At 47.9% G+C, this 15,494-nt stretch overlaps 1 protein-coding gene across 1 annotated transcript; it reads right to left on the bottom strand.

Annotated features, from left to right (window-relative positions):
- Nucleotides 1–2,164: 2,164 nt before the first annotated feature.
- On the bottom strand, nucleotides 2,165–12,790 carry LOC140722144 (E3 ubiquitin-protein ligase TRIM69-like). The gene is made up of 6 exons (XM_073036935.1): nucleotides 12,671–12,790; nucleotides 10,639–10,872; nucleotides 9,187–9,209; nucleotides 8,981–9,099; nucleotides 3,809–3,940; nucleotides 2,165–2,903 (listed from the first exon to the last, which is right to left on the bottom strand). Exons 1-6 carry the CDS (start codon nucleotides 12,788–12,790, stop codon nucleotides 2,320–2,322), a joined length of 1,212 nt encoding a protein of 403 aa, XP_072893036.1. The 3' UTR covers nucleotides 2,165–2,319.
- Between the last annotated feature and the right edge of the window lie 2,704 nt (nucleotides 12,791–15,494).

The following is a 15,494-nucleotide window of genomic DNA, read 5'->3' as shown; positions in this document are numbered from 1 at the left end:
CATCTTCCAATAATTTACCTACTACTGATGTCAGGCTTACTGGCCTGTAATTACCTGGTTTACTATTGGAGCCTTTTTTAAACAACGGAACAACAAGAGCTACCCTCCAATCCTCCGGCACTGCACCCGTGGCTGAGGACATTTTAAATATTTCTGTCAGGGCCCCTGCAATTTCTACACTAGTCTCTCTCAAGATCCGAGGAAATATCAAGTCAGGCCTGGGGGATTTATCTACCTTTATTCACTGTAAAGCAGCAAGCACCTCCTCCTCTTTAATCTACAAATGTTCCATGACACTACTGCTTGTTTCCCTTCCTTCCATATACACTATGCCAGTTTCCTGAGTAAATACTGATGCAAAAAAACTGTTTAAGATCTCCGCCATCTCGTGAGGCTCCACACATAGACGACCACTCTGATCTTCTAGGGGACCAATTTTGTCCCTTACTATCCTTTTACTCTTAATATACTTGCAGAATCCCTTCAGGTTTTCCTTCACATTATCTGCCAAAGCCACCTCATGTCTTTTTTCCTTCCTGATTTCCTTTAGTATTTTCTTATGTTTTCTATACTCATTTGCTCTTTGTTGCCTCTACCTGCTATACACCTCTCTCTTTTTCTTAACGAGATCACCAATATCCCTTGAAAACCAAGGTTCCCTATGCCTGTTAACTTTGCCTTTAATCCTGGCAGGAACATGCAAACTCTGCACTCTCAAAATTTCGCCTTTGAAGGCCTTCCACTTACTGAACACGTCCTTGCCAGAAAAAAAAATTATCCTAATCCACTCTTCCTAGATCCATTTTCATTTCCACAAAAATGGCCCTTCTCCAATTTAGAACCTCAACTCGAGGACCAGACCCATCCTTATCCATAATTAACATGAAACTAATGATATTATGGTCACTGGACCCAAAATGTTCGCCTACACATACTTCTGTCACCTGACTGTCTGGTTTCCTAATAGGAGATCAAATATTGCATCCTCTCTTGTAGCTACCTCTATATATTGATTTAGAAAACTTCCCTGAAAACATTTCACAAACTCCAAGCCACCTAGCCCTATTACAGTTTGGGAGTCCCAGTCAATATGTGGAAAGTTAAAATCCCCTACTATTAAAACTCCTGTTTCTTACATCGGTCTACTATCTTTATACAGGTTTGCTCCTCCAATTCTCTCTGACTATTGGGCGGTCTATAATACACCCCTATTAGTGTGGTCACACCTTTCCCGTTCCTCAGCTCCACCCATATGGCCTCTGTAGACAAGCCCTCCGGTCAGTCCTGTCTACGCATAGCTGTGATATTTTCCCTGACTAGTAATGCCACTCCTCTCCCTTTCATCCCTCCCCCTCTATCACGTCTGAAACAACAAATAATTCTATCATGTATAAACCTTAGGTGGGAGGTTATCTTTTTGTATTAATGTATTAAAAATAAATTATAAATTCTATCAATGAGAATTACAAATTCTCTTACTGAAGGAATCATATTCAAAACAGTATCCAACAAATCAGATTAATATATGTAAACTTAGATAATTATTTTTGTAAAAAATGTCTAACCTGAAGATATTGCAGAAAGTGTGTATGAGAGAGAATATTTGCTAATTAACTCTTCAAAAGTCATCAATCGACAATCACAAAATAAATGAAAATAAAAATAAATAAATCTCCAAAAAGAAAAACAGATCCCCTTAATCACTAAAAATTAAACAAGATTGGGAGAGAGAACTTAATATGACCTTTGTTAATGAAGATTGTCAATTCTTCTTTGATATGTGCCAATCAGTGTTTAATTCAATTTAAAATTGTTCACTGTTACTGTTTAACAAAGGAGAGACTATCCAAAATATTTCCTAACATAGACAATTATTGCGATAGGTGTAAAACTGAAGTAGCCACTTTTTCACATATGTTCTGGTCATGTTCTTCATCAAAATCTTTTTGGAAATCTTTATTTTCTACAATTTCTAAAGCTCTGAAAATTAATTTACAACCTAATGTGCAAACCTTTGATTTCTGTCTATACATACAGTCCCCGCATGACCTTTATCCTCCTCCACCTCACTATCTGCTCTAACACTCTGCTTCCCCTCCCTCTGCAAATCTAGTTTAACCCCCCCCCCCCCCCCCCAAGCAGCACTTGCAAATCTACCCGCAAGGATGTTAGTCCCCCTCCAGTTCAGGGGCAAACCGTCCCGTCGGAACAGGCTCCACCTTCCCGGGAACAAAGCCCAATTGTCCAGAAACATGAAGCCCTCCCTCCTGCACCATCTCCTTAGCCACGTATTTAGCTGCACTCTCCGCACATTTATATTTACAGGGACTTTACTCCTGACGCCGGTCCCGGGACCCGACCCGGAGCGGAACCGGAGCAGATTCTCAGCCACTGGTTTTCATCCCAGGTCGCGAAGAAAGGATAAAGTTTCCCCGTGAATTTATTCCCAGTGAAGGTGTGGAGATGGGACTTGGTCTTCGCGTTGTAAAATGAAACTGTCCCGGACTCGTAACTGAGATAAACTCCCACCCTCCCGGGGATGGGACCGGCAGCGAGACGGGACACAGGGGAGGGGACACCGGACACGTCATAATCCCGATGTAACACGTCACCAACCCGCCCGATGACCCAGAATCCGATCTCCGGACTCAGTCTGAACCATCCCTTCCTCTTCACAGACTCTGCGGCGACTCCCAGACACCAGAACCGATTCCCCGTCACCTCCACCTCCCAGTAATGTCTCCCCGATGTGAATCCCTCCGATCCCAGCACACATTCCCAGATTGTGAATCTCTTCCCGGTGTCAGGGAGTTTCCTCCAGGTCCGGGTCCATCTCACACTCTTCCGATCCTCAGACACCTCGAGCCACGGACCCGCCGTTTCCACATCCAGGGTGACAGAGACTGGGGGGAGAAGCAGAGAATTAGAGAGTCCCCGGGGATCGGGGGGAGACTCGGGCAGCGCGGCCCCGGGGATCGGGGGGAGACTCGGACAGCGCGGCCCCGGGGATCGGGGGGAGACTCGGGCAGCGCGGCCCCGGGGATCGGGGGGGAGACTCGGGCAGCGCGGCCCCGGGGATCGGGGGGAGACTCGGGCAGCGCGGCCCCGGGGATCGGGGGGGAGACTCGGACAGCGCGGCCCCGGGGATCGGGGGGAGACTCGGACAGCGCGGCCCCGGGGATCGGGGGGAGACTCGGGCAGCGCGACCCCGGGGATCGGGGGGGAGACTCGGACAGCGCGGCCCCGGGGATCGGGGGGAGACTCGGGCAGCGCGGTCCCGGGGATCGGGGGGAGACTCGGACAGCGCGGCCCCGGGGATCGGGGGGAGACTCGGGCAGCGCGGCCCCGGGGATCGGGGGGGGGGGGACTCGGGCAGCGCGGCCCCGGGGATCGGGGGGAGACTCGGGCAGCGCGGCCCCGGGGATCGGGGGGAGACTCGGGCAGCGCGGCCCCGGGGATCGGGGGGGGGGGGGGACTCGGGCAGCGCGGCCCCGGGGATCGGGGGGAGACTCGGGCGGCGCGGCCCCGGGGATCGGGGGGAGACTCGGGCAGCGCGGCCCCGGGGATCGGGGGGAGACTCGGACAGCGCGGCCCCGGGGAGCCTCGAGCAGCGCGGCCCCGGGGATCGGGGGGAGACTCGGGCAGCGCGGCTCCGGGGATCGGGGGAGATTCGGACAGCGCGACCCCGGGGATCGGGGGGAGACTCGGGCAGCGCGGCCCCGGTATCGGGGGGGGGGAGACTCGGGCAGCGCGGCCACGGGGATCGGGGGGGAGACTGGACAGCGGAGCCCCGGTGGCCGACACGAACCTTTGACTCGAGGAAAGCAGATGTCTCCACAAGGGTTTTCCGCTGGACAGGGGAAACATCCTCCCTCACTCCTGCCTGTTGACCCCTGAAAGAATTTTGTGTTTCCATGAGATCTCCTCTCATTCTTCGAAACTGGTAACAGAGAACATACAGCACAGGAACAGACCCTTCATACAATGTTCACATTCATTTGCGAGTGTGAAGTGGGGCAGTGTGATGGTTTGAGACAGTAAAGGAGGTGATAATGGGAGGGGAGAGATGAATGGCAGATTGAACCAGGAGTGGGAGGGGTGGAAACCCCGTGGGTGAACTGTGTGTGTACACGTAATGAGAAGCTGGAGGGGGCAAAGATGGGAGTTGAGGATGGCTTTGTCCCCTTTCCCACAACCCCATCCCTCGCAGCCCCTTATTAGGACAGGGGATGAATGTGCAGGAACCCTTAATCAACACAGGTCCTGATGAAGTGTTTCAGTCTGAACCGTGGACTGTTTACTCTTTTCCATAGGAACTTCCCGGCCTGCTGTGCCCCCAACAATTTGTGTGTGTTACTCTGCTTTAAATATACTCAATTATTTGGCCTCCACAGCTGCCTGTGGCAGATTCACTATCCTGTGGATAAAGGAATTCCTCCTCATCTCTGTCCGAAATGGACATCCCTGTAGTCGGAGGCTGTGCTTACGATTCTCGACCCACCCACATCCTCCCAACATCAACTCTTTCCAGACAGGTGTCAGAAAGATCTGGCGAGACCCTTCATCAGGACCGGTGTAGCTTGGATTACCAGCATCTGCAGATTTTCTCCCGTTTGATTTTTAAAGCAGAAGTTAATAAGTAAACATCTTGATTAGTCAGAGTCTCAAAAGTTATGGGGAGGAGGCGGGAGAATAGGGTTGAGAGGGATAATAAATCAGCCATTCTTCTAAGCTCCCGTGAGTACAGGCCCAGAACCATCAAACACTCCTCATATGTTAACTCTTTCATTCCCGGAATTATTCTTGTGAATCTTCTGGACCCCCTCCAATATCAGCACATGTTTTCCGATAGAAGGGACCCAAAACTGCTCACAATACTCCAAGTGTGGTCTGAACAATGCCTTATTAAAACCTCAGAAATACATCCTTGCTCTTGTACTCTAATCCTCTCGAAATGAAAGCAAACATTGAGTTTGCCAATCTTACCACTGACACAAACTGCAAGTTAACCTTCAGGGAATCCTGCACAAGGACACCCATGTCCCTTTGCACCTCTGATTTTTGAATTTCGCCCTGTTTACAGAATTGTCTCTGCTTTTATTCCTTCAATCAAAGACGTACCTGCCTAAGTTTGTACCTGCCAAACTCTACCTGTGCTACAAGATACTTATTCCGTATACTGGTGCATTCAAATAAGACCATAATACAAAGCAGCAGAAGCCGGCCATTCGGCCCTTCGAATCAGCTCCACCATTTTATCATGAGCTGATCCATTCTCCCATTTATTCCCACTCCCCCACCGTCTCACCATGACCTTTGATGCCCTGGCTACTCACATACCTATCAATCTCTGCTTTAAATACACCCAATGACCTGGCCTCCACTGCCGCAAGAAATTCACAGATTCACCACCCTCTGGCTAAAAAAAATTCTTTGCATCTCCCTTCTGAATGGGCGCCCTTCAATCTTTAAATCATGCTCTCTCGTACTAGACTCCCCTATCATGGGAAACAACTTTGCCACATCCACTCTGTCCATGCCTTTTAACATTCGACATGTTTCTGTGAGGTTACCCTCATTCTTCTAAACTCCATGGAGTACAGTCCAAGAGCGGTCAAATGTTTCTCGTATGTTAACCCTCTCATTCCCGGAATCATTCTAGCGAATCTTCTCTGAACCCTCTCCAATGTCAGAACGTCCTTTCTTAAAGAAGGAGCCCAAAACTGCACACAGTATTCCAAGAGAGGTCTTACCAGTTCCTTATAGAGCCTCAACATCACATCCCTGCTCCTATACTATATTCCTCTAGAAATTAATGTCAGCATTGCATTCACCTTCTTCACCACCAACTCAACCTGGAGGTTAACCTTAAGGGTATCCTGCACGAGTACTCCCAAGTCCCTTTGCATCTCAGAACTTTGAATTCTCTCTCCATTTAAATAATAGTCTGCCGATTTATTTCTTCTACCAACGTGCATGACCATACACTTTTCAACATTGTATTTCATTTGCCACTTCTTTGACCATTCTCATAATCTATCCAAGTCTCTCTGCAAACTCTCTGTTTCCTCAGCACTACCGTCCCCTCCACCTATCTTTGTATCATCAGCAAACTTAGCTACAAAGCCATCTATTCCATCATCCAAATCATTGATATACAACGTAAAAAGATGCGGCCCCAACACGGACCCCTGTGGAACACCACTGGTAACTGGCAGACAACCAGAATGGAATCCCTTTATTCCCACTCTCTGTTTCCTGCCAATCCACCAACGATCTATCCACATATGTAAATTTCCCGTAATTCCATGGGCTCTTATCTCGTTCAGCAGCCTCATGTGTGGCACTTTGTCAAAGGCCTTCTGATATCTTCCTCCATGAGGACTTCCGCAGTGAAGACTGGTGCAAAATATTTGGTTTAGCTGCCATCTCTTTATCCCGCATTATTATTTATCCGGCCTCATTTTCTAGCGGTCCTATATCCACTCTCATCTCTGTTTTATTTTTTTACAATACTTGAAAAACAATTTGATATTGTTTGCTAACTTGTTTTACAATGACAGGTGTGTAAAAAGGGCCTGAAGGATCATTGGAGACCAGAGTCACCCCAACCACAAACTGTACCAGTTGCTACCATCCGGGATACGGTACCGCAGCATAAAAGCCAGGAGCAACAGGCTCCGGGACAGCTTCTTCAACCAGGTCATCAGACTGATTAACTCATGCTAACACATCTGTATTTCTATGTTATATTGACTAGCATGTTATACATATAATTCATCATAAATTACTATAAATTGCACATTGCACATTTACATGGAGACGTAACGTAAAGATTTTTAATCATGTATATGAAGGATGTAAGTAATAAAGTCAATTCAATTCAAATCAATTTCTTGTTTATTTTTTCCCGCCCAATCATCCTTTTAGTTTCTCTCTGTAGATATTTAAAAGCTTCCCAATCCTTTGTCTTCCTACTAATTTTTGTTTAGTTGTATGCCCTCTCTTTTGCCTTTGCATTAACTTGTCTTCCCTTGTCAGCCACGGTTTTACTATTTTGCCATTTTAGTATTTATTTATTTTTGGAATACATCTATCCTTCACCTTCCTCATTTTCCCAGAAACTGACACCATTTCTGCTCTGCTCTGATCCCTGCCAGCATCTCCTTCCAATTTGCTTTGGCCAACTCCTCTCTCAGACCACTGTAATTTCTTTTACTTCTCTGAAATACTACAATGTAAGACTTTACTTTCTGCTTATCAGATTTCAAGTTGAACTCAGTCATGTTGTGAGCACTGCCTCCTAAGGGTTCTTTTAACTACTCTCCTCTGGTTCAATACATAACACCCAATCCAGTAGAGCTGTTCCCCGAGTAGGCTCAACGACAAACTGCTCTAGAAAGCCATCACATTGCATTCAACAAACTCACTCTCTTGAGATCCTTTACCAACCTGATTTTCCCAATTGACCAACATGTTGAAATCTCCCATGATTATCATAACATTGTCCTTTTCATCAGCCTTTTCTATTTCCAGTTGTAATCTGTGGGCCTCAACCCACTGACTGTTGGGAGGCCTGTATATGACTGCTGTCAGTGTCATTTTTACTTTTGCAGTTCCTTACCTCAACCCACAAGATTCAACATCTTCCAATCCTATGTCGCATCTTGCTGCTGATTTACCAACAGAGCCACGCTACCCCCCTCACCCGACCTTCCTATAACACCGATACATTGTGAAACCTTGAACATTCAGCTCCCAACTACAACCATCCTTCAGCCACGTTTCCGTGATGGCCACAACATCATACCTGACAATCGGTAATAGTAGTAATAATAGCTACCCTTTTTAATTCTGCATCCCCAATGTTCTGATACTAACCCTGCCGGCTGGAATTTTCTCTTTGCATCTGTCCGCCCTATCTGACAGTCTGACTGCACGCTATCTTTGCATTTTACAATCAGTCCTATCCCTTCACTCCAGTTCCCGTGCACCCCCCCCCCCCCCACCAAATTAGTTCAGACCCTCCCCAACAGCTCTATCAAACCTCTCTGTGAGAATATTGTTCTCCCTCGGGTCCCTTTTGAGCAGGTCATTCCTCCACCAGAACAGATCCCAATGATCCAAGAAGCTGAATCCCTGTCCCCAGCACCATCTTCTCAGCCATGTTTATCTGCCAAATTATCCTGTTTCTACCCTCACCAGCACGTGGCACAGGCAGCAATCCAGAAATTACAACCCTGGGGGTGCTGCTTCTGAGCGTTCGACCAAGCTCTCCAAATTCTATTTTCAGGACCTCTTTGCTTTTACTTCCAATGTCATTGTCACAAATTTACCAAGATATCTGCCTCTTTTCCCTCCCTCTCTAAAATGCTGCGGACACGATTCTAGGCATCCCTGACCCTGGCACCCAGGAGGCAACATACCATTCGGGTGTCCCGTTCACATCAAGAGATTCTCCTGTCTGTTCCCCTGACGATTCAGTCCCTGATCACGTCCACTCCCCTCTTCTGCCTCTAACAACAGTGAGAGATGCTGATCCGGAAGGGGGAAGACCTGCGTCAATCAGAGTCTGCACTCACAGGGCACATGAAGGGCTTGTGTATTTTCCTGACAATCCCTGTCACCACACTGATACCTGCTTTTATTCCCTACAATATCATCGTCAGTATTAAATTCCCAGCTCCTCTGGTAGATCCTAACTCATGTCCTGGTGTGTTAGTGCAGTGTGCCTGGGATCAGGACACACTGGTTCATCTGCCAGTCCCGTGTATTGGTTGTATTGTGACCCTGTGCTGGTGTGTTCAGGGGTCTGACATCTCCAGCTGCCCATGTGACAGTGATGCCTCCCAGTCGGTGGGGTTGATGTGAAATAAACTTCAGTTCCCCTTCACCCCAGTATTACAGACAATCTTTGCCTCAAATTGGAACTAAATTGAGCTTCATAAAACAAGGGGAAATGAATCTTTGTAAGTTTTACCTCGATTAATAGCATCAAGTGTTTCTCTCAGCACTGTGTTCAACAAATAGAGGTGATCGAATTTTTCAACCGGTAGGGTCTCATCTGTCACTGACAATTCCTGGACATTGTCATTAATCCTGTAAATATTAAACAGCTGGTTATAAATTGCTATTCTGAACTATTTTACAAATCCATTCAGGGTTTCAGTAAAGAGCCTGTCCTACCTTCTGTTCCGACGAGCTTCCTCCTGAAATAAATAAAACACAAATCCGATTAGACTTGGACTTACTGTCCATATCCTGAATTTCTTCCAAATCATTACCAGGTGTTGAAAATTCCCACTCCCGCAGTCACTCACACACACGGACAATACAGAACCATGGGGTAAATTACAAGGAAAGTTTCTGAATGTCAGACCATTACTGAGAGGATGAAACTTACAGGGAAGACAGGACAGGCTGTGCATTTTCATCTGGATATGACGTCAGGCTGATAGGATGGAGGAATTTAAGATCAGTGATGTCTGTGATTGTGTGCGGGTGGAGGAAGTACCTCTATTTATGGGGAGACTCGTGGGGAGATGTAATTCCAGATGGATTTTAACAAATTCCACTAGAAATTTAGTGAAGAGGATGTGGAACTCAGTGCCACAGGAGTGGGTGAAATGGAACAGCAGAGACTGACTGTAATGCGGAGGCTGGATAAACACGTGAGGGACCAGAGATTTCGGGGCACTGTTGCTGGTTGTGGTGAGTAGGTGGCAGGAGGATTGTGCAGAGGGGAAATTGAGAGGAGGAAATGGGCCGAATGGCCTGGTTATGTTTTGAACGATTGAACGTTCATTTGAATGTTATCTGTAAAAGTAAAGAGACAGTAATAGTTTCCCTAATCTGGCGGAAACCGGATATAGAAGATAAGTCTGATGTGTGGGTCAAATTCTTTGTTCTCACTGATTGACAGAGAGACCCTCACACCAACCGCACCAGACACACTCACAGCCAGTGACTGGAACCGGGAGTTAATGAGAGTTTTAGGGGATATTTAATGCAGAATTAAGGACACAGTCAGCAGCTCTGTGTTATGATCAGAGTAAATAATTTCAGAGAAATTTGCATTCTATCCTGGGATGTACAGAAGTTGTGAAAGTCCAGTTTTGGGACAACAACAACCCTGAATAGATGCATCAATTGTCAGGTGAGAAACAGTTTACTGACATTTGTAAATGCTGTGTGTAGGAGCAAAGCATCTGTTTTCTGTCTGCATTGTATTCTGTGTTACGTGTTTATTACGATAACCAGTCACGTGAGTGGGGACGTGGTAAAAGCGAAGGGAATAAGTTACGTATTCATACTTTGTCCGGCACAGTTTTGATCTGGGGACGGGCGGATGTCATTCTGTATTTGTGTTGCAGCTTACTTTACAATGAATTACCCTGAAGTTTCATCGCTTCAAGATTGTATTTTGCTAATGAAGGACTGAAAGCGTATCTTGGACATTTTGAAATGTCATTATTGGAGTGATGGGAGGGTGCATCATGCAAGTATAACAACTTGTGTGAGGTCGCCAGCAGCGGCAATTGATTTGTTAGAATTGGCCGCTGTGCTGTGTTTATTTCAAATATACCACTGTTCATTTTGTGCCCTCTGAAAGAAACGAATTGAAATATAATCCCTCACCTTGAGAAACATCACACTGTCTTTTTGATCCATCTGTTCCTTTAACTTCGAGATTTCCTCCTGAATAAACCTTATATTCTCTTGAATCTCCCGAAGATTTTTCTCCATTGAGTTGAGAATCCTCTTCTCTTCTTCCCTGAGATCCCTGAGTAAGCTCTGCTCTTTCTCAGTGATAATCTGGCGCAGTTCAACAAACTGGGATGTGACGTGGGACTGAAGGCTGTGTGACTGTTCCTGTCGAATGAAAGGTGAAGATTAATATACTGCATTGCTGTGCTCTGTTTCCTTTTGTCGTTAAGTTCGGTCTATTGGAGTCCATGCTACTTCTGAGTGCATTCCCGTCAACACCATTCCCTCACGTTTTCCTGAAACCTATTCTCAGTTTATTGACCCATAAACTCCCATCTGATTCACACACACCCTCCCCACCTTTACAGGGTTAATTGTAATTAACCATTCATCCAGCATGTCCTTGGAATGTGTCTGAAACTGTCATGACCACAGGGAGAGCATGCAAACTCCACACAGACAGCAGCAGAGGTCAGGATCGAACCCAGGTCACTGGAGCTGCGATACTCTGCTATTCTGCATTAAATGGAGCAAAATTCGACAGTAATATCAGAAATTCCGCTCATGAAGCCTCACCCGAACTCCGGAAATCTTCTCTTTCTGTTGCTGCTCCTTTTCCTGGAAGTCTGATTTCTTTTTTGTGAGAGAGTCTAAGGAAGATTTTAGCTGATCCTGGAAGTCAGAGAGTGAAGGAAATAGAAACAAAGATGCATCAAAAGAAACAGGTGATCAAACCCGATTATCACACAAAATGCCGGAGGAACTCAGTGAGTCAGGCAGCATCTATTCAGGGAAAATAAACATTCGGTGTTCCGGGATGAGACCCTTCATTAGGACTGGGAAGGAACGGGACAGAAGCTACAATAAAAAGGTTGGGGATGAGAACCAGCTGACAGGTGACGGGTGAGACAATGTGAGGGGGAACGTGGGGGAGGGTGATGAAGTGAGAAGCTGGGAGGGGACAGGTGGAAGAGGTAAAGGGCTGGAGATGAAGGAATGTAATACGAGAGGACAATTCACCATGGAAGAAACGGGAGGAACTGGGCAGTTTGCGGCCCTGAATGGTGACGAGGGAGGAGGTTAGGAGTCAGGTGTAGCACTTGTCCCGCTTGCAGGTGTCAGTGCCAGCAGGGAGCGAGTGGATCAGGGCGATACAGTACGTAGAGCGCGATCCGTATAGAGAGCGGAGAGTTGCGGGGTGAGGAAGAGGGCTGTGGGACGGAGAGATGCTAGAATCCCGTGGGAGAAGGCGAAAGTTGCAGAGAATGATGTGTTAGTTATAGAGGCTCGTGCGATGATATGTAGGACAAAGGAAATATTTTAAGTATTGAACTAACGTTAGTTTTTACCTTGTAGGTTTTAACAGCTTCTTTAATCGGCATGAAGCGGTGCTCTCTGTGTTCCTGCGCGTCTCTACAGATCACACAGATCAGTGTCTTGTCCGTTTCGCAAAACAGCTTCAGTTCTTCCTCATGTTCCTCGCAGTGAAGTTTACTTTCCTTCCCTTTCGGATTCAGGTTTAGATTTCGAGCTTTTTCAGCCAGATTTGCTAAGGCCCGATTCACCCTGAGGGTGCGGTCAGCAAACTCCTCTCTACATTCCGGGCAGGAGTTTCTCTCCTCCCTTTCCCAACACAGTGTAATACAAGAGCGACAGAAGTTGTGTCCGCACTCCAGTATAACCGGATCGGTGAAGAAATCCAGGCAGACGGGACAAATTGCCTCCTCGCTCAAACTCTCGACCTGTCCTTTCGAAGCCATGTTAACTCCCAGCACTTCCTGATTCAGAATGATTTCACTTTCCGGGAGCTGCTGATCCCCTGCAGTACCGCGATTGTCCACTACGCGCGCTGCAGACTCAGGGAGTGAACATTCTGCTGCTGGATGTGTTCAGTGGAAATTCTGGCTATTTCCATGTTAGTGTGGGATCAAAAACAAATTAAACAGGGAAAAGATAAGAAAACGCCCAATGGACTGTCTAAGCCCGGCGACGAGCGTAGGTGAGTTGGCCATATGCCCAGCAACCCCATCTCGTAAACACCTAGAGCGACAAAAAACGTTAGCTGAATGTCCAAAGGCCCCATCGCTCCGATCGGAAGGACCTTTCCGGATAGAGATCCTTCATCTGAACTGTCTCAACCCGAAATGCCGATTGTCCATTTCCCTCCACAGATGCTGCCCGACCCCCTGAGTTCCTCCAGCAGCTCGTTTTTTATCTTTCTCCATGTCTAACAGATTCAGAGTGGAGTGTAAAACGGTGGATAAGTAAACAGTGAAAACATGCCATTAAACTGGGGATGCGGAGAGAATATTGTGCTGTGAGGAGAGAGATGCAGTGGTGATGACCGACCTGTGGTTGCAGGAAAAAGCACAGGACTGGACTTTCTACGTCATAGGGTGGAAAATGTTAATTTTTCGGTAAGGTCCAGATTTCAACAGCCCTTCGTGAGAAAAACTTCACGACTTGACCCATGTCCGTCCCGTCTCCAATAGAAGCCCTGGTCTCCTTCACTCTGGATACAGATCAGATGTTGATACTTTTTTTGTATCAAAATAAACTTTATACTCTTTATTCAGAATGATAAAACGTGCCAATACCTTTACCTAATGAATTTACTTTCATTCTCTATTGGGTATTCTGTTGTCTGTTGTCGCCCATGTGCCCCCTGGGGTGGTGAACAATAATTGAGAGGCTTCCTCAGCCAACCCGGCCTCTCCCAGTCCAGTGTAGAGGATCCCTGTAGTTCCAATGGTGTCCCTGTAGTCTGGAATGTGCCAGTCGGCAGCATTCCTGTACGACAGGGCTTCGCAAACTTTTTTTTAATGCCAAAGACCAATACCAGTAACCGTGGACCCCAGGTTGGGAACCGCTGCTCTCGGGACATCTCGGTGTGATGGCAGGCCGACAAGTTTCGAGCGTCTTTCCCCGAGTTGATGATATTCCAGGAGCACTCGATGTCCGTTTTCCTGTGCGTCCTGGGAACAGCCCGAGGATCAGTGAGCCTTCTCTCACGCAGCTGCTGTGACACAGGCTCTTGCATCTTTCTCCACATATCTTCGCCAGCCCACAGTCCGCAAAGAGGTGAGTGACCGTCTCGTCTCCACGGCAGTAATCTCGGGACAGCGCGCTGTGGGAGTGATCTCCGGGCATGCAGCAAGGATCAGACTGGGAGGGGCTCTCTCGTCTCCACTGCAGTAATCTCGGGGCAGCGCGCTGTGGGAGTGATCTCCGGGCATGCAGCAAGGATCAGACTGGGAGGGGCCCTCACGTCTCCACTGCAGTAATCTCGGGGCAGCGCGCTGTGGGAGTGATATCCGGGCATGCAGCAAGGATCAGACTGGGAGGGACCCTCTCGCCGCCAGACAGGCGAGGTCTTGCTGCCCGTTGGTGAGATCTGGTGATGAGGCATTCTGCCAGATGGTCTGGACTGTCTGCTCAGGGAACCACTCCACTGTGTCCATCCAGTCCTTCTCCTGCAGTAACTGCAGGACATTCCGTGCTGACCACTGTCTGGTGTTCTTGTGGTCAAAGCTGCTGGTCTGAAAGAACTGTCACCAATTTCATTAACACAAGGTTCACATGGAGAAGTTTCCTGATTGAGACAGACACAGTCTCACAGGGTATTTACAGGGTAGGGGCAGGAATGATGTTTCTCCTGGCTGGGCAGTGGAACCGGGGATCTCAGACTCAAAATCCGAGGTCACCTCAGCAGGACTGAGATGAGGAGAAATTTCCCCACCCACAGTGCAGTGAATATTTGGAGTTTTCTCCACAGGTTTTCTAAATTAAACCGACATATTTCGGGGCTCGGCGATGCAGGAAAGTGGTGCTGAGGGCAAAGATCAGCCATGTTCTGAGTGAGGGACAGAACAGCGCAACGGGCCGAATGGCAACGTCTGTTCCTGTTTCTTATTTTCTAAATCACGAGGTTACCTTTGCGCCTTGTTCTCCCTTGGCCTTCAGCCTGTCGGATTGCACAGGGGAGCGGTGAGAGCTCCGGAGATCCATCAGCAGCCGCTGCGGTTATTTTATGTTCTTGTTCTTTATCATTATTTTTGTATTTGCATTTGCACAGATCAGCACTCTGGCTGATCTTTCACTGCCTGCTTCTGTTGTGGTTACTATTCTATACTTTTTCTAAGTATGCCCGCAGGAAAATGCTTCTCGGGGTTGTATGTGGTGACTTATCTGGACTCTGAAAATAAAATTTATTTTGAAATTTGAGTTTCGGGAAACTTGCTTTAATTCTGAGAACAAACTGTGACTGACATCTCCAGCTCCCAGTAGCAGCCCGTCCTCACACACTCACAGCCAATCAGCGACCGGTGCTGGGAGAGGGATGCTCTCATTGGCTGAGGGGAGTCAGTGGGCGGGACGCTGAGCTCCCGGCCGGGCCTGTGTTTGGAACCGGGGCCGAGTTAGGCCGGATACCGGGAGCTGCGCCTCGGGTTTCGGCTGCACCACCGGCGGGTCGTGAATCCTTTCGAAGGCAGAGCTGAAGAGACCGGCGGAGATTCCGTGAGATGTTTCAGCTACACGGAGGGCGCCCGGCCTTTCCCCGCCGAGGATCGGGGCCTATTGTCTGGAGTTGTCCCCCAGACACGTCCCTTCCTGCTGGGAGACGGGAGCTGCCCCGCAGCGGCTGCCGGTGGATCTCCGGAGCTCTCACCGCTCCCCTGTGCAATCCGAACGGCTGAAAACCAAGGGAGAACAAGGCGCAAAGGTAAACCCGTGCTTTAGAAAAGAAGTAACATGAGCATGCCTGGCCACTCGGCCCGTTGCGCCTA

Source organism: Hemitrygon akajei, unplaced genomic scaffold (assembly GCF_048418815.1).
Source record: "Hemitrygon akajei unplaced genomic scaffold, sHemAka1.3 Scf000070, whole genome shotgun sequence".
NCBI lineage: Eukaryota > Metazoa > Chordata > Chondrichthyes > Myliobatiformes > Dasyatidae > Hemitrygon > Hemitrygon akajei.
This window is presented reverse-complemented; position numbering and strand designations above follow the sequence as displayed.

Bases quoted from the DNA above. Each gene is read 5' to 3' on its own strand.
- LOC140722144 (XM_073036935.1), bottom strand. From the start codon at position 12,790: ATGGGGCCTTTGGACATTCAGCTAACGTTTTTTGTCGCTCTAGGTGTT. The intron at 9,210-10,638 runs GTGAGGGATTAT...TATTTATTTCAG, and splicing joins ACAGTGTGATGTTTCTCAAG to GAGGAAGCTCGTCGGAACAG. The intron at 2,904-3,808 runs GTTCGTGTCGGC...TTCTCCCCCCAG, and splicing joins CTGCTTTCCTCGAGTCAAAG to TCTCTGTCACCCTGGATGTG.